Source organism: Dermochelys coriacea, chromosome 5, assembly GCF_009764565.3.
Source record: "Dermochelys coriacea isolate rDerCor1 chromosome 5, rDerCor1.pri.v4, whole genome shotgun sequence".
NCBI classification, from domain to species: domain Eukaryota; kingdom Metazoa; phylum Chordata; order Testudines; family Dermochelyidae; genus Dermochelys; species Dermochelys coriacea.
The window spans coordinates 125,571,900-125,598,527 of NC_050072.1; the positions used below are offsets into that span (position 1 = coordinate 125,571,900).

The 26,628-nt window shown below is 45.2% G+C and overlaps 1 protein-coding gene and 1 long non-coding RNA gene across 2 annotated transcripts in view; one reads left to right on the forward strand and one right to left on the reverse strand.

Annotated features, from left to right (window-relative positions):
- Nucleotides 1-26,628, reverse strand: part of SHB (SH2 domain containing adaptor protein B) — a 145,503-nt gene that overhangs the window by 49,536 nt on the left and 69,339 nt on the right. The window contains exon 3 of the mRNA XM_038401820.2: nucleotides 5,154-5,369. Within this exon, the coding sequence (XP_038257748.1) occupies nucleotides 5,154-5,369 (216 nt within the window). The remainder of the gene's footprint in view (nucleotides 1-5,153; nucleotides 5,370-26,628) is intronic.
- LOC119855555 overlaps nucleotides 1-26,628 on the forward strand; it is a 49,149-nt gene that overhangs the window by 5,129 nt on the left and 17,392 nt on the right. The gene's annotated exons all lie outside the window — the stretch shown is intronic.

Genomic DNA, 26,628 nt, shown 5'->3' on the forward strand with positions numbered 1-26,628 from the left:
AACCAGTACCTAGGTCCCACCTAATCAAAGACCTGCTGAAGCAGACACTGTAAATTACAACCATTTGGTAGATTCTACATAAGCCTGTTTGTCGCGTTTGATATTTTAATCCATATATTATCTTAGAACGAGACTGTAAGCTCCTGGGGCAGGGACCATCTGTGTGTTCTTCGTTCGTACAGCGCCTGGCAGAAACAGGTCCATTACCGGGGCCCCTACATGCTACCGCAATAATAATAAACAACAGAAGTAGAGTTCAATGAAACCAGGGTAGGATGACCAGATGTCCCGATTTTATATGGACAGTCCTGATATTCGGGGCTTTTTCTTATATGGGCACCTATTACCCACCACACACTGTCCCGATTTTTCATACTTGCTGTCTGGTAACCCTAAACCAGGGTCTAAGCCACATCCCACTGAAGTCAATGGAAAGACTCCTCGAGATTTCAAAGGGCTTTGGATCAGGCCCTAAATAAAAAGCTTGCCCTAGTCCAGGACATTCCTTAAAGCGGAATAATGAAGAAGCCACTACAAACAACCAAGCAACTCCCTGGCTACTTATTTATTTGCTCTCAATGACTCCAATCTAATTTAGTCTATTGACACGTTAAAAAATTCCCAACCCCACCCCAGCAACGCACAATCTGGCCTGTAAAAATCAGGAGCTGTTCATGCCTCTTATCTCACCCCTGAGATAGAGCCTGCCATCAGAACTGTTCTGACAATTCTATTAATAGCATACGCACCAGACCACAACCCGGCTTGCTCTCCAACAGCCACGCTGACTCCACACTGCTAACGAGGGGGAAACAGTAGTTCCTCTCCTCCCCGCTCCGTGTGGCAGAAGAACAAATGCATTGGAGGAGCAGCTTGGTTTTTAAAGCCATCTTTGTGTTTGTGTGAGCCAGACAGACGGATGCACGCACATTTCCGAGGTTGTACACTACAACTGAGGGTACACATTACAGCCAGTCATTAGGCTTGAAAAACACAGACCAGATAGAAAATCAACTAAGTACAGAAAGGCAGCAAAGAGGCAGAAGCGTGGTGTCTGCTCACCTAACCTGGTGCTGACAATCCCAGACAGCCAAACAGCACCATGCTATGACACAGGACAGCACATGCCGTGTGCTTCTCCATGTATTCATTACAATGCAAGTGTGATGTCTGACGTACCCTTCCACCATCCTGTTACACACGGAAGAGGGGCAGTCATGATCTTTTTAGGGAAAGGTACTGAAGTAACAGCCCCTGGAGGCTGAATGTCTATTAAGCCACAGAAAAAATTCCTCAAGATTGAGACACTTGGTGGAGGTGATGTGGGGGATTGTCAGTTGCTTCTTTAAAATTCATCTAGCCTTTACTAGTGCCCAGCTGAATGGTCATGGTCCTCCTCCTACAGAGCACAGGATGGTTCTCACAGGTCGAACTGCATTCCACGCCTTGGCTGGCTCTGCAATGTGAATAGCAAGCACATTGCAGAACCCACCTGGTGATGCAAGTCTGGACAGACCGTACCGTCGACAGACCTCGACTTTGTGAGTTTTACAGTCTGGTAGGAATGGAGGTGGAAATGGCTGACATGCAAGACCCCTGCTGATTGGAGCCAAGGTGGCCCGTGAGGCTGATTAAACCCACAATATCCTTCTGTTCCTATTGAGATGCTATGTCATTTCACTTCACGAGCAATGAAGGCTGCAGCTCTGTGAAATCAGACCCTTAGGGTCTGCTCTCTGCTGCTGATACTCACCAAAAGCCAAATGCTCCTAATCTTTTATGGCATCCTGGGAATATAAACAAGTGACTGCACTCGCATAACCATCCAGGGAATTACACCGATGGTCAAGGTTACTGGAGAGACTGGAGAGCCTTTCATAAACCCAACACCCTCCTGCCCAGCCGCCAAATGAACAACATGTCAAAAGAAAAGGAGTGAGTCAACACACCAAGCGTACCACTGAGCAGCCGCACAAAGTGATATAAATAGCACAGATTGCAGGGAATGCCAATTATATGTTTAGATCCTGAAAGCACTTATTGCCACGTACTGTGCAACTGAAGCTAACGGAGCTACACCTGGTCAGAAGCATTAACCCCAAGAGTGTTGGCAGAATATTACCCTCAATTTGGACAGCTATGTCAATGTATTCTTACGAAGCAGTTCATATAAAGCGAAGATTCCCTTACAGAGGCCAGAAGGTTTATTCCAGAGCCTTAGTACAATGTTACTCTAGCAATGCATCTGATTAACAAGGAACTTTCTTGATGAACTCCTGTTGCCAGGTACTTCGAAAGCTTTCCCAAAGTAGAACTCTTTGGTCTTCCCTCTCTCAGGATTGTTCCAAGCTCAGAGGGAACTTTGATTTGGGAAGCTGAATAAAGTTCCCCTTGGTCACTGGTGTGTTACTCAAACATGAAATAAAAATGGAGACACTTGCACCATGGTAACACCAATGCTTGATCATGTGAGTTTGCATTCACACATATGCGTCAGTTTCACACAAGAGGGAAGCTGAACACAAACTTTCTTGTATGTTTAAGTGTCAACAGAGCCAAAGAGCAAGTCATCATTTCCCCACTAGCTTTTACATTTTTCAGCTCCTAGTATACAGTAGACATGGTCTAGGAAGAGCATGCGCAGAGATGAAGCGCAATCCCAGAGTGATCATCATACATGATACAGATAAAAACTACATTTTAAAGAGCTGAAACACATCGTCCGCTAGTCAATAGTGGTCTCTGGTTTGGCAGAGCCGCTGTCACTCCTACACTCCTGCCACTGCGATGCCTAGCGCAATCTGACCTGCGAGTACATAACTCACATAACTACACTTACAAAAACTGACCTGTCGGGCAGTCTCTAGGGCCCCCAACAGACTCTTTTCAGGTACGTATAAAGGGGACTCCAAGCAGCCATCCAAACACACTTCTTTGAACTTCAGACTTGTCCTGGCTTAAAACCCCAGTGGGGGCCAGCAGTGCCTTTGACAGCTTGGACAATATTGGGCTGGGAAATAACGAGGCGACGGTCCTTTGCCAATGAAGATAAGCTGCTTCTGTACTGGGCAGTGCACTCACTGCCCATCTCCTTCATGCACTGCCTACTTTGTAATGGCCTGAAAAGAAAAAGGTTATCAAGAGCTCTCTCCCAACCCTGAGGGCTGGCTAGAAGCTACACAGTGGTGATGCACTGAACCCTATGGAAGGATTCAAAGACCCTGGCTGTGGGGGACACCTCCATAGATAAACAGGTATGCCAGATGCCAATATTTCAAATGCCACATCAAGTCTCTCGTTGATGGTCCCTCAGCGCATTTTCAGTTCCATTTCAGAAAGATGGAAAACCTTTGGGACAGGTCACAACCATGGGGCTAAGTGAGTAAATTCACCACTAGAAAGGAAGAGAGGACGGAGCCGCATGTGTGTGTACTAGGTCTTGATCTGCTCACCAGCCTTTCCAAATGGCTGATGCAAGGATCATGTGACTGATTGTACAAAGTCACAGAAAGAGGGAACCAATGCTCCTCATGCCTCCTTTGTTTTAAAAAAAAAAATCATATTTGTTTACGTATAAGGTGCGTGAGAAGTAGTTCTCTCTTTTCGTACATTAAAGCAACTATTAACAAATTTAGCTCAATATCACCTCCTCCCGCCCCATATACTGCTATTAGCTTGGTCAAATAGCAGAACAATAGTTTTCTCACTGCATATTTCAACTCCTACCCTAAGCTAGAATATTGTTGCCGTTCTGCTGAGCAGAGGTTGGTGTTTTGCAGGGGCGTTTCCCATTGGAGGAAAAGTCACCGATGGGGAGGAGGGGTTTAAGTGTAACTTGTTTTATTTTCACCACTCTTCTCAAAGCGAGGTAGTCACAAACAGCAAGCAGGCAAGTCCCTCTTCTCAGAAATCTCAGCCCCAGCACCAATGGTGACTCCTCAGGAAGCTGCTCTGCCTCAAGAATGGGCACTCAGAGAGATTAAAGCAAAGAGCAAAAATTCTCCATGTTTGCAACAGCTCTCCCAAAAAGAAACAGCATCACAAAACACACAGCATTTATTCAAAGACTGTACCCTGCCTACATGAGAAAAAACATGAATGACTAAGTAGCAGAGTCACCTGATAATTCTCACTACAGTACATACAGCCGTGAATAATCACTACCTCGTCAACCCCCAATTCCTATTCTAGCTCCACTGTGTCCGTTTAACCTCAACAGAAAAAATTGGATTTTTGTGGATATATATTATTCTAGAGAATCAGCAATGCTATAGCCGGTATTACGATACTCAAAACAGGTGCTGGAAACTCACCTTACTCCAGAACAGTAAGAGCTTCCTTAAATGAGTCAGATCTTCAAACGCTAATTTCTCCCCAACTCAGAACCCTCCACCACCTTTCCGTTTGGATGTGGAGGCTCAAGAGACCTCAGCAGAAAGGATTAACGCATTATTCCATGTTAGCAGCATTGTGGCCCATCCCCGACCCTGTGAGCAGTGAGACGGTGGCAGTTTGCCTGTCTGAAGCAGAATACGCCCACTGGCTCTGGGTGGATACCAAGACTAGAGCACTGGAAATGGACATACAGGTGTGACTGTCTGGATACAGTGAGTTTTGAGGTGGGCTAATTTAATAGCGCAAGGGGGTGAATTTAAGACCAACTATGCAGGTTACTCATGTGCACATCAACAGGCTTGACTCAAATGAACACATTTATTCACTGTAACAACTACTGAAAAGTTGTTTTAATACAATGTATTAGGGAAGGCGTGAGCTTTTCCGCTTGCAATGCACATCTAAGTAGCTAGCTTTATGGACCCATCCAAAGGGTATCTTAAAGAACACTATGTCTCAGCAGTTCCCTAGTGCTGCAGGAAGTGCAATGTGTTATTCACCTCGAGCATCTGAGACGATTAGTATACCAGAGATGGACGCATCGTGGAGTTTCTTTGCAAGATCTATGCTGGAATACTGACAAATGTCTATTGTTTCTTATACTGATGGAAGGAAAAATCTCAAAATGACTTAACTTTTTCTTTAAAAAGCCCTCAAAAATGGACAAAAAACTCAGGGCACTGAGCCCTCCTCACTCTGGGCACGAGCGCTGCCCATGCAGGAGACACATTGGTGTGGACCAGATCCAGGATTCCTACCTGCCAAGGCTGGGATTGTGACTTTGTTCCACTCCCAGGGCTGATCGTATTCATCTGCGGGCCTGTCGTCATCCTGTGGCAGCTTGCTCTCTCGCAAGCGCTGGTTCACCAAGCTGTCAGTGTCTGACTCCACACCATTGCCTTCTGGTTCATAGGGCGTGTCATAGAGCTGAATGCCTTTCTGCTGGGACTTCACGCTTTCTTGCCTTTGAAATTCTGTAGCAAAGAGAGAAAATAATTGTGTTAGGCTGACCACTGACTATACCTATATATTGAACAATTATATAGCATTAAACACAGGTGAAAACGTGGTTGCAGACAGCATGCTGTTTAAAAGCTTCCAAAATTTCTCTCTCTATTAGGTAACTGATATGAAACAGACCTAAGTCTCTGTCATCAATATTTTGCATGAACTAAAGATAGCCACAACGTGAATGATTTCTCCTATTGCCCAGATGACAAAAATACTGGAGGGGAGATAAGTGGCGACTAGATCGCAGGAACTATGCAGCACTTTGATGAGCAGCACTTCAAATGGGTCTGGTTGTATCAGCACATTTGAGCTCGCCATTATTCCCAATGTCATTATGATATATGGCAGCACCCATAAGCAGTGATAGAAACAGAGAGAGGTCTTCATGATCACAGAAAGATATAGAGAGAGGCATTTGGGAGGCTACGTCAGATGGATGCCAAAGTGTCTGTTTTATTTGTTGGATCACTACCAAAAAAAGAAACATGCCAATACTACACAGAAAAATAGTCATGCTGACATAAACAGTGGGCCTGGGTCTCTATTGCACTAGTCCAGTTTCAGCAAGGTATAATCCAGGAGTTAACACCGCGATGGACCTGGAGTAACAGTGGTGAATCACACCCCTAATGTTATAATACCTCGCTTCCACATTGCACTTTCCATCAGTAGGTCTCCAAGCACTCTACAAAGGAGATCAGGTATCATTAATTCCATTTTACAGCTGAGGAAATGGAACGACAGGAAAGGAAAGTGTCTTGTCTCCAGTCCCCCCGCAGCAGCAGAGCCAGGGTCAGAACCCAGTCCAGGTTCTATCCATTGGGCCACACTGCCAAGATACAGTCTACAAGTTACATACGTTACTACTTAGCAGCAGCATTACAATAGTATTTCTTTAAACGAGGAAACATCAATTGAAGTACTCAAATACACAAAGCCCACCCCTGCCTATTACTCTTCAGAACATTCCCAGACGAAATTGATGGCTGCTGTTTTCCATCAGGGCCGCCATTATATTCAAGAGATGAAATCCGGGACAGACCAGGATGGCTACACTATTTCCTCTCTCTGAGGAAAAAGCATATCAACGCCATGCAGCAGTAGTTCAAAGGGAGAGCTTTTAAGGCTCCAATGGGAATTTGGTACCTTACTCCCCTGGAAAGCCAATGAGAGTTGGACACATGACACCCATTTCTGCCTGTCAAGGTCTCCCCCGAAGTCCTTCTGTGAGATTCATTTTAAAGGGAAAAAACCTCTCCAGAGAAGTCTGACTAGGGCAAACAGTACCGTCAATTACAGTGCATGGCTTCACAGCAGAAAGCAGCGTGGGCCAAGGGACGTGCTGGCCGCCCATCCCGCAGACCCCATTAGCCTGGAGCAGCGAACCGTGGGCAGTAAGAGCAGTGATCGGCCGCACTTGCAGACGTGGCAGGTAAACAAACCGGCCCAGCCCGCCAGGGGTTTTCCCTGAACAAGCGGCGGACCGGCTTTGAGAACCACTGGCTTACAGAACCCACTGGCTAGGCTTCTTGCAAAGGGCACCCTTCGGCCATCTGAGCATTCGCAGCATGGGCTGTGGGAGCACGCAGTGTGCCTCAGATCTTCCAAATGTAAAATAACTGACCGTCTTTACATTTGGCTTTTCCTGTAGTACATGGACATCAACAGTCAGCTCTACTGCAGTGAAAAGAAAGGGCACATTGGGAAACAGTTTTTGGAAATGGAAAAACCAATCTCACACCAAAATCCCCTCCTGCCTGAGTACAAAGACGGCTTGCAGGTGAAGTATTCTGATCTGGGTATTTTATTGCACATACCCTTTAAAATGTCCATATGGCCCCCACCACATCTGGCTCCCAGCTTGCCAAGGCTCTGATCTAAAGCTATGTGTACTGCAGGGAGAGCAGGGTCCTGCACGGAGGCGAGGAGGGGGTCTCCTCTGCCCTGCCTGGGATTCATGAGTTTAACTGCAGCTGTGGCCCCATCTCTGCTGGGCCAGACATCACTGGAAAAGGGAAAGGTCAGACTGGAGGCCCCAAGAAGCTCTGCAGAGCCAGCTCCTGTACAGCAGCAGTAGCCATCAGGTTCAAAGCCGGACATTCACTTTCCTACTAGACCACACAGATCTCAAGTACTTCATAAAGGTCACAATACCCTGAGCAGGAATCACAACAAGCAACATGGCAACAAACAGAAGAGCCCTGTAGAGTTACTCATTTGGAAAAGAGAAAAGGAGTACTTGTGGCACCTTAGAGACTAACAAATTTATTAGAGCATAAGCTTTCGTGAGCTACAGCTCACTTCATCGGATGCATTTGGTGGAAAAAACAGAGGAGAGATTTATATACACACACACAGAGAACATGAAACAATGGGTTTATCATACACACTGTAAGGAGAGTGATCACTTAAGATAAGCCATCACCCACAGCAGGGGGGGGGAAAGGAGGAAAACCTTCCATGGTGACAAGCAGGTAGGCTAATTCCAGCAGTTAACAAGAATATCAGAGGAACAGTGGGGGGTGGGGTGGATAGACCAGTCCTTGCTTACAGACAGGCCCCCAATCTGAAGCAAATACTCACCAGCAACCACACACCACACAACAGAACCACTAACCCAGGAACCTATCCTTGCAACAAAGCCCATTGCCAACTCTGTCCACATATCTATTCAGGGGATACCATCATAGGGCCTAATCACATCAGCCACACTATCAGAGGCTCCTTCACCTGCGCATCTACCAATGTGATATATGCCATCATGTGCCAGCAATGCCCCTCTGCCATGTACATTGGCCAAACTGGACAGTCTCTACGTAAAAGAATGAATGGACACAAATCAGACGTCAAGAATTATAACATTCAAAAACCAGTTGGAGAACACTTCAATCTCTCTGGTCACTCGATCACAGACCTAAGAGTGGCTATCCTTCAACAAAAAAGCTTCAAAACAGACTCCAACGAGAGACTGCTGAATTGGAATTAATTTGCAAACTGGATACAATTAACTTAGGCTTGAATAGAGACTGGGAATGGATGAGTCATTACACAAAGTAAAACTATTTCCCCATGGTATTTCTCCCTCCCACCCCACCCCCCACTGTTCCTCTGATATTCTTGTTAACTGCTGGAATTAGCCTACCTGCTTGTCACCATGGAAGGTTTTCCTCCTTTCCCCCCCCTCTGTGGGTGATGGCTTATCTTAAGTGATCACTCTCCTTACAGTGTGTATGATAAACCCATTGTTTCATGTTCTCTGTGTGTGTGTGTATATAAATCTCTCCTCTGTTTTTTCCACCAAATGCATCCGATGAAGTGAGCTGTAGCTCACGAAAGCTTATGCTCTAATAAATTTGTTAGTCTCTAAGGTGCCACAAGTACTCCTTTTCTTTTTGCGAATACAGACTAACACGGCTGCTACTCTGAAACCTGTCATTTGGAAAAGGTTAACCTGGCCTCTGCAAGACAGCCTAACAGTGAGAGGAATGAACTGCTGGAACAATTTACCCAAAGTGATGGTAGATTCTCCATGACTGGCAAGTTGTAAATCAAGGTGGGATGTTTTTCTAGAAGATCTCCTCTGGGAACGATTGTGGGGCAGGTCTCTGGCCTGTGTTATACAGGAGGTCAGACTAACTCAGGGGTTCTCAACCTTTTTCTTTGAGGGCCCCCATGCAACATGCTACAACAACTCCATGGCCCAATTGTACCACAACAACTAGTTTTCTGCATATAAAAGCCAGGACTGGCATTAGGGGGTAGCAAGCAGAGCAACGGCTTGGGGCCCCATGCTACAGGGGCCTCCACAAAGCTAAGTCGCTCAGGCTTCAACTTCAGTCCCAGGTGGCAGGTCTCGGGGCCCCAGGCTTCAGCCCCACACAGCGGGGCTTCAGCTTTCTGCCCTGGGCCCCAGTGAGTCCAACACTGGCCCTGCCTGGCGGACCCCTGAAACCTGCTTGTGGCCTCCCAGGGGCCCCGGACCCCTGGTTGAGAACCACTGGACTAACTGATCACAATGGTGCCTTCTGGCCTTGGAATCCATGGACACATAAAATACAATTATGAACCCACATTAATCACAATCCGGCGTCACAGAATTCCATTTTTATTTATTATCTGTAAAAATCTACATATAATGGATGCTTATTTCAAAGCATTTTTCTCAGTTGCAGAACATTACATGGGCAGGGCTGGTCAGACAATTATTTAATGACAGGGGATGTTGAGATTCAAAAAGTTAAAGCTTTCTAATTGTAAAACACAAGTTATTAACATTGGATCAAAATAGAGAGTATAAATATCCTTACATCAAACTCTCAAACAGCAGTTTTCTGACTTTGCCTATCTGTAAATTATAATGGTTATTCATGGAAGCGTGTGTGTGTGTGTGTGTGTGTGTGTGTGTGAACAAAGACTTGCAAACATAAACACCACAACTGCATAATCCAACTTTCCTCCATACAAAAAGAAAACTGATTAAGAGTTTATTGTTAAAAACAATACTTCAAAATAAATAATCAGAACTACCTATGGAAGAACAACTTCACTGCTGGGCAGAAGCATTTCCAATGTTAACTCATACGTTCAAGATGCAAATAAACGCGAAGAAAATCATACTGAAACCCAGTGATGCATCTAAACTACACAGTTCCAGATAATGCACAGCTGTGGATTTCAGACTATACTCCCACCTTTGTAACAGTAACAAAGCCGAGAAAACAGTTATCTGACTAGTTCTTCTACAGCATCTTAAGCGTATGAGAAAAGTGTTGTTCCACATCATTAGCACTTTCACATAGTGAAATATAGAGAGACTCTTCAGTGCCTATATTGAAAAAGTCTTTGTAAAAGACTTTTGCTCAAGGGCAGAATTCTACATTAAGAAAACTCTCCCTGTCAAAGATCATATAGGCTGCACTCAACTATACACTATTAATACACTCCTGACCCTTGCTGGATCAGAACCACAAGCGTTTCATCCCCTTTAAAATCACAGCCATATTTAGCGTCTCTGGCAGGGAGGGATAGCTCAGTGGTTTGAGCATTGGCCTGATAAACCCAGGGTTGTGAGTTCAATCCTTGAGGGGGCCATTTAGGGATCTGGGGCAAAAATTGGGGATTGGTCCTACTTTGAGCAGGGGGTTGGACTAGATGACCTCCTGAGGTCCCTTCCAACCATGGTATTCTATGAAATACAAAAGACAAATCTTCCTAAAACCAAAAGTCCAGAGCTAACAATGATCTGTACCTGCATTTGCGCTGCAGACACCATTAACCCCATAGGAACCCATGAAAGGCAGCAGCCAGCAATCATATGTTTTAAGTCACAAGTTATTTTTACAAAGCATCAGCAAATTCATAGAAAAATGACCTTATTAAAGGATTTGGCAGGTTGCTATTTCATGCCTTCTAGCCAGAGAACATGAGCATTAAACAGACATGTGTCTGAACCCTGAAGTAGAAAGGTTTTCCATGTGAAGCCAGGCACTAACGCAAGCAGAGAAATATTAAGATCCCTTTGATTTGTTTGAATTTCAGTCTTAATTAACATGTCAAATGACTATTTACACAAGAATGTAATTTGTCTCAAAGTTAAATCACACGCACTTTCCCCGTTGGAGAAGCTGCTGCACAAGCAGTGACAGTGTGATGCATGCTGACAGCACAGCCAGGACCAGAATACTTAAGTATTAGCTATTTGTAGGAGACAGAACATTTGTGCTGGGGCACTTTTTATGGATTTTCATGAAAGCTGTAATCACTACAGCTCTAAGCGCTAAAATAATTCTTGGAATGACCAAGGAATCTGAAAGTGTGTTAACTCTGCTTTCTTGAAGTCTGGCTTTGAGGATTACAAGGCCATGGGTCTTTTCATTCAAATAGAAGCAAGAGCAATCAAGAATGCATTGAACAAAAGGCTGCTAAAGCTTTATATGGACTATTTTCTGCTTTCTTTGAAGACCAAATTTTAATGCCCTGATTTTCTCATTTATTAATTTTATCCTTTGATCTCAATACTGAAGTGCATTTTTCTAGAATTATGCTTATTAAGCTAATAAAATTCAACAGCAGTACAGGGAATTGAAGTTTCAATGGAAGAAATTTACTGTCACTTTTGTTGCTAGCAGGTTGAAAGTCACCACAATGGGAAGAATAAACTTACCTGCAATTCTTATTCTCTGCTGTTAGTGGTTCTAACAGAGCCGTGTTCCAGGTTTTCAGGCTCCTGTGTGAAATTCAGAGGCTGACTAGCAAGCTAAAAGAATTCAGAACTTTCAGGAGTGTCAGATTATGTGACCTAAAGGCTGAGCTAAAATGGTTATGGCTTCCAACTGCCAAACTCCTCTTTGACAAAGAAACATGCATACAATACAGAGAGCTACGACTATCAACAGGATGCAGATAACTGCTGTAACAGTTACATTAGCACTAAGTTGCTCTTAAACTTTTCAAAAAGAAAAGGAGTACTTGTGGCACTTTAGCGACTAACAAATTTATTTGAGCATAAGCTTTCGTGAGCTACATCTCACTTCATCGGATGCATTCAGTAGCCTAAATTACTAAACAACTTAAGTATTTGCAGCATTCCCATGGTACCCTCTTACTTGAGGGAATATCTTTGGAGTTAAATGGGGAAGCAGCAAAAACCCTGCAAACAGAGAAGTAACATTATCTAAAGAAAACCGGAAAGTGTTGTTTGTTTTGGAGACTGGCACTGTGCCTTCCGAGAACAAGACTGATTGACTAACATTTTCTCCTCCTCTAAAGTAAATGGAGTAGATAACAAAGCTATTTTTCCAGAATCTATACAGCTCCTTACAAACACTGAAAATAAGAGATCTGGAAATTGAAAGTGATCAGATCAAAAAATGTAGCCCCGTCCATAACCTAAACACATTCGTTTCCGGTTGGGGGAGAAGGGAAGTTGTTTCCTCTATGCATGAGCCAAATATTTCCATGATGTAACTACTAAATAGTTATAGCTCAATCTAGCCTGATACACTGCTGAAAAACATTAATTAAAACCCTTGGAAATATTCCAAGTTTACGTCTGATTGAAACACAAGTCCAGGAAACTTTTCTTTTTATATATCTAACACAATGAAATACAGATTAAGGCACAATTCAGTATTTTATGTAAATATTTGTACTGGGCACAATATATAAAGTACCCTGAAGTCAAGGAAATGCTTATCAGCATTTAACTGGCAAAAGAAGAACAACTGTCTCCAAGTACCAGCATCTGCACTGAGTGGTACTATGCAATAAACATCCTGTCGTATCTTTAATGAATCTTGATGTCTTAAAAATATCACATCTGGACTAAGGTTGCAGCAAAGGTCTCAGATCTGCCACGATTAAGAACTGTCTGATCCATGGTGCACACTGTGCCACATTTAGACTGAAGCTGTATCTCCATGCACAACATGTTGATGTCCTGATGTTACGGCACCTATGCCACAACGGCCTATTATACTGGTGCTTCAATGTTATTCCCATTGGTCACAACAGACATTGACAGCATTCTGACACATCACCCTGTTGGGTCTCAGAATACCCTGAAGGCCCCAAAGTGAAACTGATGTTATAGTCAGTCTGGCAGGTCCAGTACTGTGATTTGTGTTTCAGAGTGAACACACTTACTCAATGAGGATTGGGGAGGAGGGGAAGAAGAGGAGGGAACGTACGCATACCCAATGGGGGGTGGGAAGGAAGGGGGAAAACAACAACCACCACCACCAAGTGGTTAGGTGTCTCGCCACCTTTGGCACAGCTGACTAATGGGGAACATACAAAAACCACCAAGCATTTCCGCTACTGAACAGCTTTAGCAGGCGCTCCGCCAGCCCCACAGTGAGATACAGCCACAACAGCACCGTCAACCAAAGAGCTGCACCAAAGACCATATTTAGAACTCTGAACCGCTGAGGCAGCTGCTCTCTTCTGGGCCCATGCAAATCCTACAACCCTGAGCGAAGCATGGAAGAGCTGGGGACAAAGAGGCATTCTCAGCCAAGAGGATCCCAGACTAGAACAAGCTTCCAGAGGAGATAAAAGCAGACTCTGGCTGCCCCTAGGAAACACTGCAGATCTTTCCTCTTCGCAAAAGGCCTTTCCAAACTAGGAAAAGCACAGAGTTACACGGGCTCTCCTTCTGCCAAAAAAGCCCAGCCAACCTAGCCCTCAGAACAAGTCAACCCCAAAAGCTCAACACAATCAAATACAATTTAAAGAAAACCGCACACACCCTATCCCACGAAGAGTTTTACTGCAAAAAGGGAGACATGCCAGACACTCCATGGAGTCCACTAGGGACTTCGCTATTACTCCTGATTTTACACAGAAAGGGCTTAGATACTGTGGTGATGGGCAGCAGCAGCAAACCCCTTGGCCGGTTAGAAACATTCTCCAGCTCAGACAGGGCTACTCAGATACCTACTGGGCTACCCCAAAGGCCGCGCTCTCCCCCTATCCCTGCCTTCCGTGTGCTTACATTACAGCCTTTCAGCCAGCTCAGGATAGGAGTATGTCCGCTGGTGCTGTGCCCGTTAGCTAAAGGCTTTGCATAGCTCTTTTCCAGTTTGGGTGAAAAGAGGCCACGGCCCAGAGGTGGAACCCTCCCTCCGACCTTACCTTACTTACACTGCCCAGCAGGCTGGCAGGCTCTGCCAGAGGGAATGGGGGGCGGGAAACATCTAATATATTTAAGCAGACACTTGGTCGTGCCACCTAAGGAGGCTACAAACTAATGAACTGGTTTGAGATGCTTCTATTTCCTCAAGAAAATGCTTTCACTGGAGCACAGTACCGGATTGGCAAGTGCTCTACAGTGTTAGCTGATCAGCCAAGTACTCCTCAATGAAAGCTTCAACAAACATATTCCACGACACTAAATGTTTATTTAAGAGAGAGGCTAATTGCTCCATCAAAGCTGTTAGGGTTTGCGAGGTAAAAAACTCTTCCCCCTCTCTGTGTATTTATTTTGCAGCGATCATTACAAGAAAAGAAGATAAGATGCTTCAGGCAAAAGCTGTGTTACATCCAACAGCAAGCAAAGGAGCAGTCTTTACAAGGGGTGTGGCAAGGCATGAGTGCTGCAGAGCCTACTGGGCTCTATTCTACCTTCAGTGCCCGTGCACCACATCAACAGTAAAGGGCCCACGCACAGTGCGGGAGGAAAGACACTGGAGCGTTTCGCTTCAAATGCCAAACGTTGGGAAGTATAAACACGGCGAATTAAAATATATTTAAACAATCACCAAACCACAAGTGCAAGCGGTTCGACTTCAGGCTAAAGAATGCCCTGGAACTTTGCATCCAGAATTCTCCCCAGGGCCAAGATTGCCATGGGGAAAAGGCGGGGGGGGGGGGGCAGTGAGGGCAGACTGCCGCAGAGCCGGTGATGCCTCCCTGACGGTCTGGGTCAACCTGCACCAGGCCTGACAGCAGACTCCAGGGGAGTGCTGGAGTGCACCAGGCTTCAGCCACGGCACATTTCTAAACCAGAGGTGCTGGTGGGAGGGGTGGGGAGTGTCTGCTGTGGCGATTTAAACCTGCCAGGGACCCCTACATACACGGGGCAATGAATCCCCTGTTGAGGAGACGTGGATGCTTCTCACTCCCTTTGCACTGTAGATGCCCCAGAGTTTGTCTGTGTGTTTCCAAAGCTGTTGGAGCTGTGTCAGTCCCAGGTATTAGAGGGACAAAAGTGGATGAGGTAATGCCTTTTATTGGACCAACTTCTGCTGGTGAAAGAGACAAGCTTTCAGGCCACACACAGAGCTCTTCTTCAGCTCCTACATGTCCAGGCTTCTGCCACAGCCTCAGCGTTAAGTATGTTTGTAATCTGTGTAAAAAAGTAATCAATCATGTGGCTAGCTCACCTGCTAACCCACGTTGCTATAATGTGTTTTTCAACATTTTGAGACTGAGGCTGAGACTCCCCAACATCTGTGATGGAAATGCCTGTCTAAGACACTGCTTTATCAATCAGGCAGCACACAGTCACTTTTTCATGCATCACTGAGAAATTAGAGATAGAGGGTAATGAAACACAGACACATTAACCGGCAGACTAATCAGCTGTGGCATGACAAATCTGCTCTGACTCAACAGTTGTGTCAGATTCTAAAGGGTACTGACCCAAATAGATCAGCTGTAAGCAAGACAAATAGACCCATCCACTTCCTGTCACAGATTCCCGCATTAGTGCATAGTTTAAAGCCCAACCTTATCTGTTCTATTGCAATTATTCAGCTGGTTTCCCAAAAACCCTGGTTAGCCAGCTTTTGTTCAACTAGATCAGACAGTGCAGATAACACATTGGAAATGAAACTGCTACAAAGTACAAGTTCCTGAACAGCTAACCTCGGAAATAATTTCCTAAATAAAGCAGGACTGACTGCTATTTACGGTTTTGTTGCTGCTAATAAACAAGAGAAACAAAAGCTCTAGATAAAAGAAAAGGAGTACTTGTGGCACCTTAGAGACTAACAAATTTATTAGAGCATAAGCTTTCGTGAGCTACAGCTCACTTCATCGGATGCATTCGATGAAGCTCTAGCTTTTTGAGCTTGAAGCTCAAAAGCTCTAGATGAATATGAAAAATACATATCAAGAATTACATTATAAGGATCAACAAATTTATTAGAGCATAAGCTTTCGTGAGTTACAGCTCACTTCATCGGAAGTGAGCTGTAACTCACGAAAGCTTATGCTCTAATAAATTTGTTAGTCTCTAAGGTGCCACAAGTACTCCTTTTCTTTTTGCGAATACAGACTAACACGGCTGCTACTCTGAAACCTGTCATTATGAGGATAAAATCTAATACTGCTTTATAAATATTAGTTATCCCCAGGAATGGCAATGAACTACCACGTCCCAAACACAAGTGACAGGTTCATGGCCTGAGCATTTTGTGAGGTGGCTGGAGTGAAGCAGTTAGTTTAAACTAACTACATCCCGTTTATTGAGCTGCTTGCTGAAAATACTTTGCAATGATTTTATGGTTCTTTCCAGGTGAAGACTGCTACCAGTGCCTCTTAAGCGAGAGCTAAGGGCCGGATCCAGCAAAGTACTTATACATGTGCCTAACTTTAAGCACCTGAAAAGACTTCAAGAGGGGACTGCAACGAAAGTATTCACCATATGCTTGACTAAAAGCACTCTGCTGGATCAGTCCCACAGAGAGCAGTGATTAGAATTCAGGAAGTCTTGTCTCCCAGTTCCGAGTTCAGAATACACCACTCCTCTAGACTGTGGACCTATATGAAGAACGAACAGAAAGAAAGGCGGTCCTGTGGAGAACTGAAGGCCACTTACCAAAACGCTATCCTTAACAGAATTTCCTCCCAGGAGAACTGTATCGAGCTTTTTTGCTTTCTGGGTATTTATTAGTAGGAAGCGGGAAATCTGCCTGTATCTGCTGCATAATATGTAAAACCTTATCCATCCGAGACTGAATACTAATGTGATACTGTCCTCACCAGTTAAACATGCATATTTAAGTACCTCTAGCTGCAGGATTCTCGGCATCAAAGACAAAGCAAGACAGCTTTATCATCCAAAACTCAGACGTATTTCTGTGAGCCAATTTTCAAAGCAGACAGATGAACTATATATAAAGATGTTTACTATTGGAAGTCTCTGAATGATTAAGGGTTAATTAAATAGGCAATGAGTGACCAATAATAAACTGCAATAGATATGAACTTGTTCTCTAGCCCTGCTGGTCATCTGGATCCACCGTCACGTCAATAAACCCCATGTTAAAATCATGTTCCTGAACAAGGGGAGGCCCATGGCCCCCTGGAGAGCAGTTGTTGGGGAAGGGGCTCGTCTTCAGTAGGACATGCAGAAGAGTGCAGCTGATGCATTCATTGTGACAGTGCAGCTTTTGAAATGTGCATTCACATTTCAAATGAATAAGCCCCAGAAGAAGAGTCTAAACAGCAGCAGACACTGGACAAGATGTTGCTCCACTAAAGCAACATAGTGACAAAGAACAGTGCGGCCTCTGCCTCTACTTCAAATTTGTGTTGGTCCATCTCAACTCTCTTGAGCCCCACCTACCAGAGACAAGTCTCCCAAAGGCAGCTGGGATCACGATCCTGTTTCAGAAAGGTGGTTGCTCAGATAATTGAGGACACCCACTTACAGACAAGGGGTCAATCCAGTTCTCACTGAAATACTCAATGGGGGTCAGTGGGAGCTGGATCAGGCCCAGGAAGAGGGGTTCTTTGCTCCTGTGGACTCAGGCCTTGTCTACCTGGGGAATCTGCCCAGACTCAGCAGCCAATGACCAGCCACTGATATAGCTGCACTGGCATGGACAAAGAAAGCCAAGATTTACACCCCTGTTTGAAACCAGATTCTGGCACACTGGTGCAAGTCACAACATTTCTTGTATATGCTTGAGATTTGGCAACTTTCGTGACCAGCCATCAACTGCTGGCACTGGTGCAGTTTCCCACTCCTGATAGCAGAGACTGTTGCTGTTTTTTGTGTACCTTAGTGCACATTCATGAAACTTACGCCCAGCCCGGACTAGATTTAAACCAGTAACTTAGAGGTGAAACTTTCTATGTCGCATCACTCATCACCTGAGCCTTACAGCCCAACCTCACATATAAAAACCTATTTCTAACCCCATATATAAAAGCTTGCTTCACCTGTGTGGTGCAGCCATCTGCTCAGTGGATGGACGGACGGACGCATTTCCAAAATACAGACAGCAATGGAGAGCTCTACCCAATAGGTAGGTTTTAATCTAAGCAAAGCAAATGGCTTTCCAATCCATGCAGAATGCCTAGGACTGGAGGGAAAGACATATGGGAATGCAGCCTCTCTTCCTTCTTATTAGTGAGCCATATTCCAAAAGAGAAAGCACTGGGAAGCATAACAAAGTTCTGAAGGGATGATCGGTGGGTACCTCAGGATTTAACAGGGAGCTCAACCAAAAATAAACAAACAACCAAACCAACCTACAGCACCCTACCAAAGCATACCCAGACCCCAACAGTGTCTTTATAGCCCCCCAAAGAGGGAGGAAAAGCCAGAGGCTTCATGTGACTTTGTTATTGCTATTGATTTTTCATGGAAGGCACTCAGATACTGTGATGATGGTTAGCGGCATAAAACCTTACGAGATAAGAACGCAAGAATGGCCACAGTGGGTCAGACAATTGATCCATCTAGACCCAGTAACCTGACTTCCAACAGTGGCCAATGCCAGGTGTTTCAAAGGGAACAGAACAGGGCAATTATCAAGTGACCAATCCCATCATCCAGTCCTAGCATCTGGCAGTCTGAAGCTCAGGTACACCCAGAGCATGGGGTTGTGTCCCTGACCATTTTGGCTAATACTCATTGATGGACCTATCCTCCAGGAACTTCTCTCATTCTTTTCTGAACCCAGCTATCCTTTTGGCCTTCAGAACATCCCCTGGCAACAAGTTCCACAGATTGACTGTGTGAAGAAATACTTCCTTTTTTGTTTGTTTTAATTCTGCAGCCTATTAATGTCATTGAGTGACCCCCTAGTTCTTGTGTGATATGAAGGGGTAAACAACACTTCCCTCTTCACTTTCTCCACACCAGGCATGTCCCCCCTTAGTCGTCTCTTTTCCAAGCTGAACAGTCCCGATGTGCATTACTTGGCATTTATCAATATTGAATTTCATCTGCCATTTTGTTGCCCAGTCACCGTTTTGTGAGATCCCTTTGAAACTCAAGTATCTTGAGTAATTTTCTCATATCTGCAAACTTTGCCACCTCACAGTCTACTCCTTTTCCCAGATCATGTATGACTATGTTGAACAGCACTGGGCCCAATACAGACCCCTGGGGAAACCTTCTATTTACCTTCTCTCCAGTGTAAAAGTGGACCATTTATTCCTACCCCTTGGTTCCCATCTTTTAACCAGTTACTGATCCATGAGAGGACCTTCCTTTTTACTCCATGACAGCTTACTTTGCTTAAAAGCCTTTAATGAGGACCTTGTCAAAGACTTCCTGAAGGTCCAAGTACACTATATCCACTGGATCACTGTTATACATGTTTGTTGATTCCCTCAAATAATTTAACAAATTAGTAAGGCATGATTTCCCTTTACAAAAGCCACATAGAGTCTTCTCCAACAAATCGTGTTCATCTGTGAGTCCCGCACCTCGGTCTGGGATAGTTCCTCAGATCGGTCACCTAAAAAGAATGGCTCAGGTTTGGGAATCTCCCTCACATCCCCTGAAGCATAGACTGATGCAAAGAATTCGTTTAGCTTTTTCACAATGGTTTTGTCTTCCTTGAGCGCTCCTTTAGCACCTCAATCGTCCAGTGGCCCCACTGGTTGATTAGCAGGCTTCCTGCTTCTGATGCACTTAAAATTATTTTGCTATTAATTTTTGAGCCTTTGGCTAGTAGTTCTTCAAATTATTTCTTGGCCTAATTATAGTTTTACATTTGACTTGCCAGAGTGTATGTTCCTTTCTTTTTTCCTCACTAAGGGTTGACTTCCAATTTTTAAAGAATGCCTTTGTCTCTATCTGCCTCTTTTACTCTGTTGGTTAGCCATGGAGAATTTTTTTGGTCTTTTTTTTTATTTTGGGGGTATACATATAGTTTGATCCTCTATTATGATGTTTTTAAAAAGTTTCCATGCAGTTGGCAGGCATTTCGCTTGTGACTGTTCCTTTTAATTTCTGTTTAACTAGTTTCCTCATTTTTGTGTAGTTCCTCTTTCTGAAGTTAAATGCTACTGTGGTGGGCATCTTCAGTATTTCCTACCCACTCATCTTCAAAATGTTAAACTTAATTATATTATGGTTGCTATTACCGAGTGGTTCAGCTATATTCACCTCTTCGACCAGACTCTGTGCTCTGCTGAGGATTAAATCAAGAATTGCCTCCCCTTGTGGGTTCTAGGACTAGCTGCTCCAAGAAGCAGTCATTAATGGTATCTAGATTACTTGGGGGAAGCTGAAAGCACTGAGGAAAGAGGATATTTTCCAAGCACAAAGGGCAGCTAGAAGTAGGGAATCTAACTCCCATTTGTGCCTTTGAGAGCCTCCTCCAAACCTACTAGTGCATGGGCAATCTATAATGTCACAGACTGTCAGCAACCGCAACGAAGCCCACGGGTCCTGTCCAGATTTTTCTTTAACTGTATGCCAGTTGTCACTGATTCTTCTATCAAATCCTTCAATTATAAGCCTCCCTCTTAGTACCTTCTTCTCCCATCCCCCTCCTCTTTCTTTACTGCAACATCACATTGACAAGACCCTCCTCCCCCCGCAGTGCTTCAAGAGTTGATTCGCACCAGAGTCAAAGGAACAGGAGAGAGCACAGACATTTGGAAGGCTCAGCTGGCCTCAGCCCTTTTCGGTAGGCCTCTACAACCACTGTCCCCTGCCTGCTCACCCTCAAGTGCAATTCCTGACCCTTATCACCCCAATGCACAGGGCCAACCTATGGGCGTAGAGAACGTTAAGAGGAGGATTCTTTAGGAGACACCCCAAATATAAAGAATTGGGGTCCAGGGAAGGGAAGTGTTTAGGTCTCTCCTGCTGGAGAAGGGGAACGTAACTGCTTGGTTCTCCCAAACTTAGCCTGGAAAGGAGCCTTAGGACTATCTTCACAAGATGAAAGGTTAGCCACTCTGCAGGGACCAAAGACCAGGTTCTGCTCCAAGTGGCATCACTCATTCTAACTCAGCCCACCCAAATGAGCTGCTTCCTGCTCTGGTATTGGCTTGAGCCAGCCATCTGTGTCTGCTGTGAAGCGTGTGTCAAGACAGCACAACACTCAGGCAAAGTGCTCAGAGTGGAGTGATGGTGATGCCCAGTGACTGCTACCCAGGAGAATTCCTTTCGCGGGGGGGGGGGGGAAGCTGGGGGCAAAGGGTTTTTTACTGAATTCTTTTGCCTCCCAAGCTCCTAGTTTTGAAAGCAAAATGGGAATTCCTTTAGTTTTTGCAGTGATCTGAAGGCAGACATTTATTTCATATTCTCCCTCCTCCCCCCCCCATATCCTCTTTTCTATTAGATGAGTGCTGGATCAGAAGTTTTAATTGCCACCATAAAACTGGTATAATCTCTGCAGACTTCCCCTCTTCAGAATGAATTAATGCCAGTCAATTAGGCAGCTACTCCAGACAGGTCTCCTATCCATTCCCCGAGTGAGGAAAAGGAGAGGAACAGGAACCCTTCCTTCATGTGAAGTGTCTGGTTTAAGAACGTCTGGTGATGCTTGGCCAGCGACCAGCTCTCTGGACTCTGTGGTAGCCTGTTGCATCATTACAGTACCAAACCCAGTTTGTCCCTAGACTCGCTTGTACTTTATTGTCTGGAGCCATGCAAGATAATAAACTAATGCTTCCTGTGGATACCCCACATCAGGGATAGGATGATGCAGTAATTTCACTGACAATGTCATGCAACCAACAACAGAGTACATCCATCTACACTGCAAATAAAAACACAACAAAAGCAAAAACCAAAACCAAGGCAGCAAATCTCAGAGCCCAGGTCAAGTGACTCAGACTCACTCCATGGGGCTAAAAATAGCAGCATAGATGTTCCCACCTGGGCTGGCGCCCAGGCTCTAAAATCCTGGTGAGAGAGTAGGTCTCAGAGCCAGAGCAGAACATCTACTCTGCTATTTTTAGCTGCGTAACACATGCCCAAGTCAGTTGGGCTCAGACTTGTTACCATGGGGGGTTGGGTTTTCCCCCCCTTGCAGCGTAGACCTATCCTGTAAGGACCCAGGATCAATCTATACTTTGGTTTCCATTCCCAAACTCAAGTCTAGTTTATTGAAAAGCTCAGCCTCTGCAAAACTCATTCTTTACCAGATCAGAGGAGCAGCAACTCGGGTGTTGGATCAAAGCTTGTCTCCCCCACGATGTGGGCGATGGAACTAATTTTTGATTTACTGAATGTGTTTTCAGATACCTGCTAATAGTTTAACATTTCATATATGTCTCCATAACCCATCCTGGAGCTGAGCTGTGTGTGTCCTTTTAAGCAATGAACTCTGTTCCAGAAACTCCTCTAGGATTGGCACAGTCAGGCATCCAGACTAAAATTGGGCCTTCTTTAAAACAGGTGTTGAAAAATGCAAATTCCCCTCAAGAAGTTGAGAAGTGTGTGGTGTATGCAGGAGCTACTCAAACCCAACCATTTGCTTTCCTCTGCTTTCCCCAACAGCAGCAATTACTCAAAATACTGAGAGCTGGACTAATACTGATTGCATATAAACAAAAAGGAAAAGTCATGTTTTCACATTTGGCCTCCTTTGGAACACAGAACAACACCTTTGCCAAATGGACATAATATCAAATGGAAACAGAAAGAGGAACAGTGACAGGATTCCATATATCAAGCAAAAGGAGATTTTGAAAATAAATGCAGTTTTGTCAGTTCATGTGAGGGACATTATTTTGTTTAACCGTTTACTTTTCAGCATCTTGTGCCTTTTTTCCCCATTTTTACTCAAAAGCTTCGCACAAATCTAGGACAGACTGCCCGCAAATCTATTTTAAAGAACAAGTCAAAATAATTATCTACCCATGGCCATATGAATAAAGGCAGGGCAAGAAACAGCTGAATGTGAGTGATGATCATTTTACAACAATCCAGAAAGAGGGCTATATCATTTTTCACTAGAGCCAGAGTTTGACTTCTGTAGGAATTACTGAGGAGAAAACGCTAATCCTCTTTTAGTCGCAAGGAAGCTGCCCTTGAACAATCTGTACAAGGCGTGCTGGTGGTCACAGTACTTCGGTGGTCATGGTAACATTGACAACTGTGTTATAACAATTCCCATCTCGAGTTTAACAAGCTAAATTGTGAGATGAACTCTTATGTCATGATTCTATACAGCATTCACAGAGGGAGAGACTTTGATAGTCAAGAGACAGGTGCTGCTCAAGAATATTTTCAAGTGACTCTTTCCTGTAAACACCATTAATGAGCTGCACTCCATGACAACATACCAACGTGTATAAGGTATTAGAAGGAAACATCCAGCGAATCAACGCATGATAAAAACGCCTTCAAATATGAACTTCCAGTGGGTAGCAGCTACAGGGGAACTCTGCCCAGTTGAACAGCCCTGAATGTCACTTCTCCTTTATCCCCCAATTAAAAAAAACCTATTATGTATAATTTCTTTAATTACTTGATCTTAGAAAAAATTATTATGTACTTATCAAATTAATGGAAAATCAGATCAATCTGTGTCACCGCTTTGGAATTTACCATTTTAATTTAGTTCACATCAAAGCCAGGATGCAATTGACAAGAGGTTTCTCTCTGAGCACCACATTCTTCGTCCTTCAGGGATCCCTTTTGCTTTATTTACAAGGCCTAATGCAAAAAGCAGCCACATCTGAACATACGTTCACAGCTTAGTGGACACTTGAGTTTCTTGTTCAGAGGTGCAGACCAAGTGTCAGAGCATGCGGGTTCAAAAGGAGTTTTTCTGTAAAGCCTCAAGGCCATGTACCAGATGGGGTGGGTATAGGGTCACTTTCAGCTCTCTGGGTTTATCCATTTACTGTATTTTTAACTTTGTTCATGTCCCTGGAAGCAAACAAACTCCCCCTTCCTGCCCCCTCACATTTGTGTGTCAGTACAAGGAATGCAACAAACAACCAGGCCAAATTCTCTTCAGGTGGCATATGAAGAGGTGAGGAAAAGAGGGCTTTTTAAATTTCAAAAAAACCCATGGCTGGAAAATGAACCCAGCCAAATTCCAATTAGAAATCAGGCACACATTTTCAACAGATTTCAGAGTAGCAGCCGTGTTAGTCTGTATTCGCAAAAAGAAAAGGAGTACTTGTGGCACCTTAGAGACTAACAAATTTATTAGAGCATAAGCTTTCGTGAGCTACAGCTCACTTCATCGGATGCATTTTTCCACCAAATGCATCCGATGAAGTGAGCTGTAGCTCACGAAAGCTTATGCTCTAATAAATTTGTTAGTCTCTAAGATGCCACAAGTACTCCTTTTCTATTTTCAACAGAGAGGGTGATTAACCTCTGAACAAACTACCAAACGGTGAGGGGGGGCCCTCCATCTCTTGTCTTCAAATCAAGATCAGTTGTCTTTCTGGAAGATCTCCTTTAGCCACACACACAAGTGGGCTCGATACAAGGGTAACGGGGTAAAATTCTACCGCCTGCATTCCACAGGAGGCCAGACTACAGGTGCACACTGGTCCCTCCTAGCTTTAAAAAGCTATGGCCCTTATACAGACAGCTTGGAACCAGGTGCACCGAGCTTGTCGAGTTGGGGTCCTTGAGGAAAGTTGACTTGTTTATGACTTTTCCACCCTGGGATTCTGAGGCTGTTGTCCAAATCCAGGCCCCTTGTGCAGTGAAGCAGCCACTGCAAAAAGTGAAACTTCCCCCAGGAGCGAGTGCTGAGACACCAGCTCTAGCACGGTGGCTCTCCAACTTTTTTGGACCAGGACCCATTTGTAAACATCGACAGCCAGTCCCGACCCAGAAAATAGCTGAAGTGAAAACACACAAGTATTTTGGTCCCAAAATACTTATTAGCCACCACGCAACACCATCATCCCCTTTGTGCCCGGAGGCGTGGCCCCGTCACGGACTCTGCCAGCGTTGTAGCCTCCCCATTTACTTCCTCGCCCACCGCTTGGCGCTCCGTACAGCCTCCCCAGGAGCGTGGTACCAGCCCGCAGCGGGGCGCAGTCCCAGAGCATCTGCCTTTGCCCCCTATCGCCCCCGCACTCTGCAGGGCACTGCGCCCGGCTGCCCAGCTCTGCCAACTTATCGGGAAATTCCAAACGTGCATGCCCGGCCCCTGGCACTGAAGTGAGCCTCGTGGCACTACCAGCAGGGATGGCAGGGCCACAGTGTGTACAGCCAGCCCTGGCCCCACCACGAGCGCCCAGCACGCCGGGCGAAGCATGGGCACATGCGGGGCTCTGTGAGGCCCAGCTGCTTGTGGAGCGCCAGGTGCACTGACTGCAAAGGTGTCTCACAGGGACTCTCCCCTTCCCACCGCTCCTCTGGGACTCCATCCCCTGCAATTCTGGTATCCCGCACTGCTTTGCGAGGCAGGAATAATCCCACTTCCTGCCCCTCAGTGCTCACCAGCTGCGCCAGGTGGAAAGGGGCTGCTACAGCCCAAGGCAGGGGGATGAACCCAGGGTGCTGAAAGTTGCCCGGTTTTCACCCAGGGACTGTGCTGGGGCTGGGTGGGAGTTTCTGCTGGGCTGCACTTGCTTTCTTCTCCTACTCTCTCAACCTGCCTCCCCCTCCCAGGGCTGCCACACGTCCGCCAAGCAGCGCGGTGGGCCGCTTGCGAGGCAGCTGGGTGCCAGCAGAGGCTGCCACACACAAGGTGGAAATAGGCAGGCGGGCCAATAGTTCCCATCACGTCCCTTCCCGAGGCAGCCAGCAGGGTGGGCTGGGACATGAGACCCCCAGGCCCCAGAGCAGTCTTTCCCATAACCCTTCATGCATTGCATTAAATTGGTTAATGGGTGGCACCTACATGTTCAAATAACTTTATGGGTATGCAAAGTATTAAACACACAGGGAAGCACAAGCAGCATCTATTTAAACCCACTTTTGGGTTGCGACCTCTGGGTTGATACGCTGCTCGAGCAGACTTGCTATACAGCCCAGACTGCATTGCACCTGGATGCAGTTAGGGTAATTAATGCCAGCTTCCTCCCTCCCCCTCAGTATGGGAATACTGGAGCAAACTACTTTGTTTTGACCACGCAGATGGTCTGCAGGGAGAATTCCCTCATACCTTGCCAATAACAGTAAGGAGAAGGACTCTGACACAATCTCTACTTGACCTTTCCCCAGCTCTCGCGAGGGAATTGTCTATGTCTGGCAGAAGGTGGCCGTCCCCTTGTAGAAGACAGGCTGTGATTTTAGTAATGGGAAAGCGTTCCCAACCATTCCCCGGCCTATGACTTTCCTGTTCACTTGGGGAGCTTGGCAGAGAATCTATTGGTGTGGAGGGTTGGCATGCCGAATCTCAGAAAACACCACCTGCAAGGGGTCAAAACAAGAGGTACTCTGCAAACCTGAAGTTTAAACACTCCATACGGCATTTGTTTACAAGGCTTTTTTGTTGTTTGTCGTCTGCACATCCAAACTTCATGGGTTTCTTACTTCGAAACCCAGCTTCAATTCAAGACCATTTCAGTGACTGCCTGACCGCTGTTGGCTCAAGT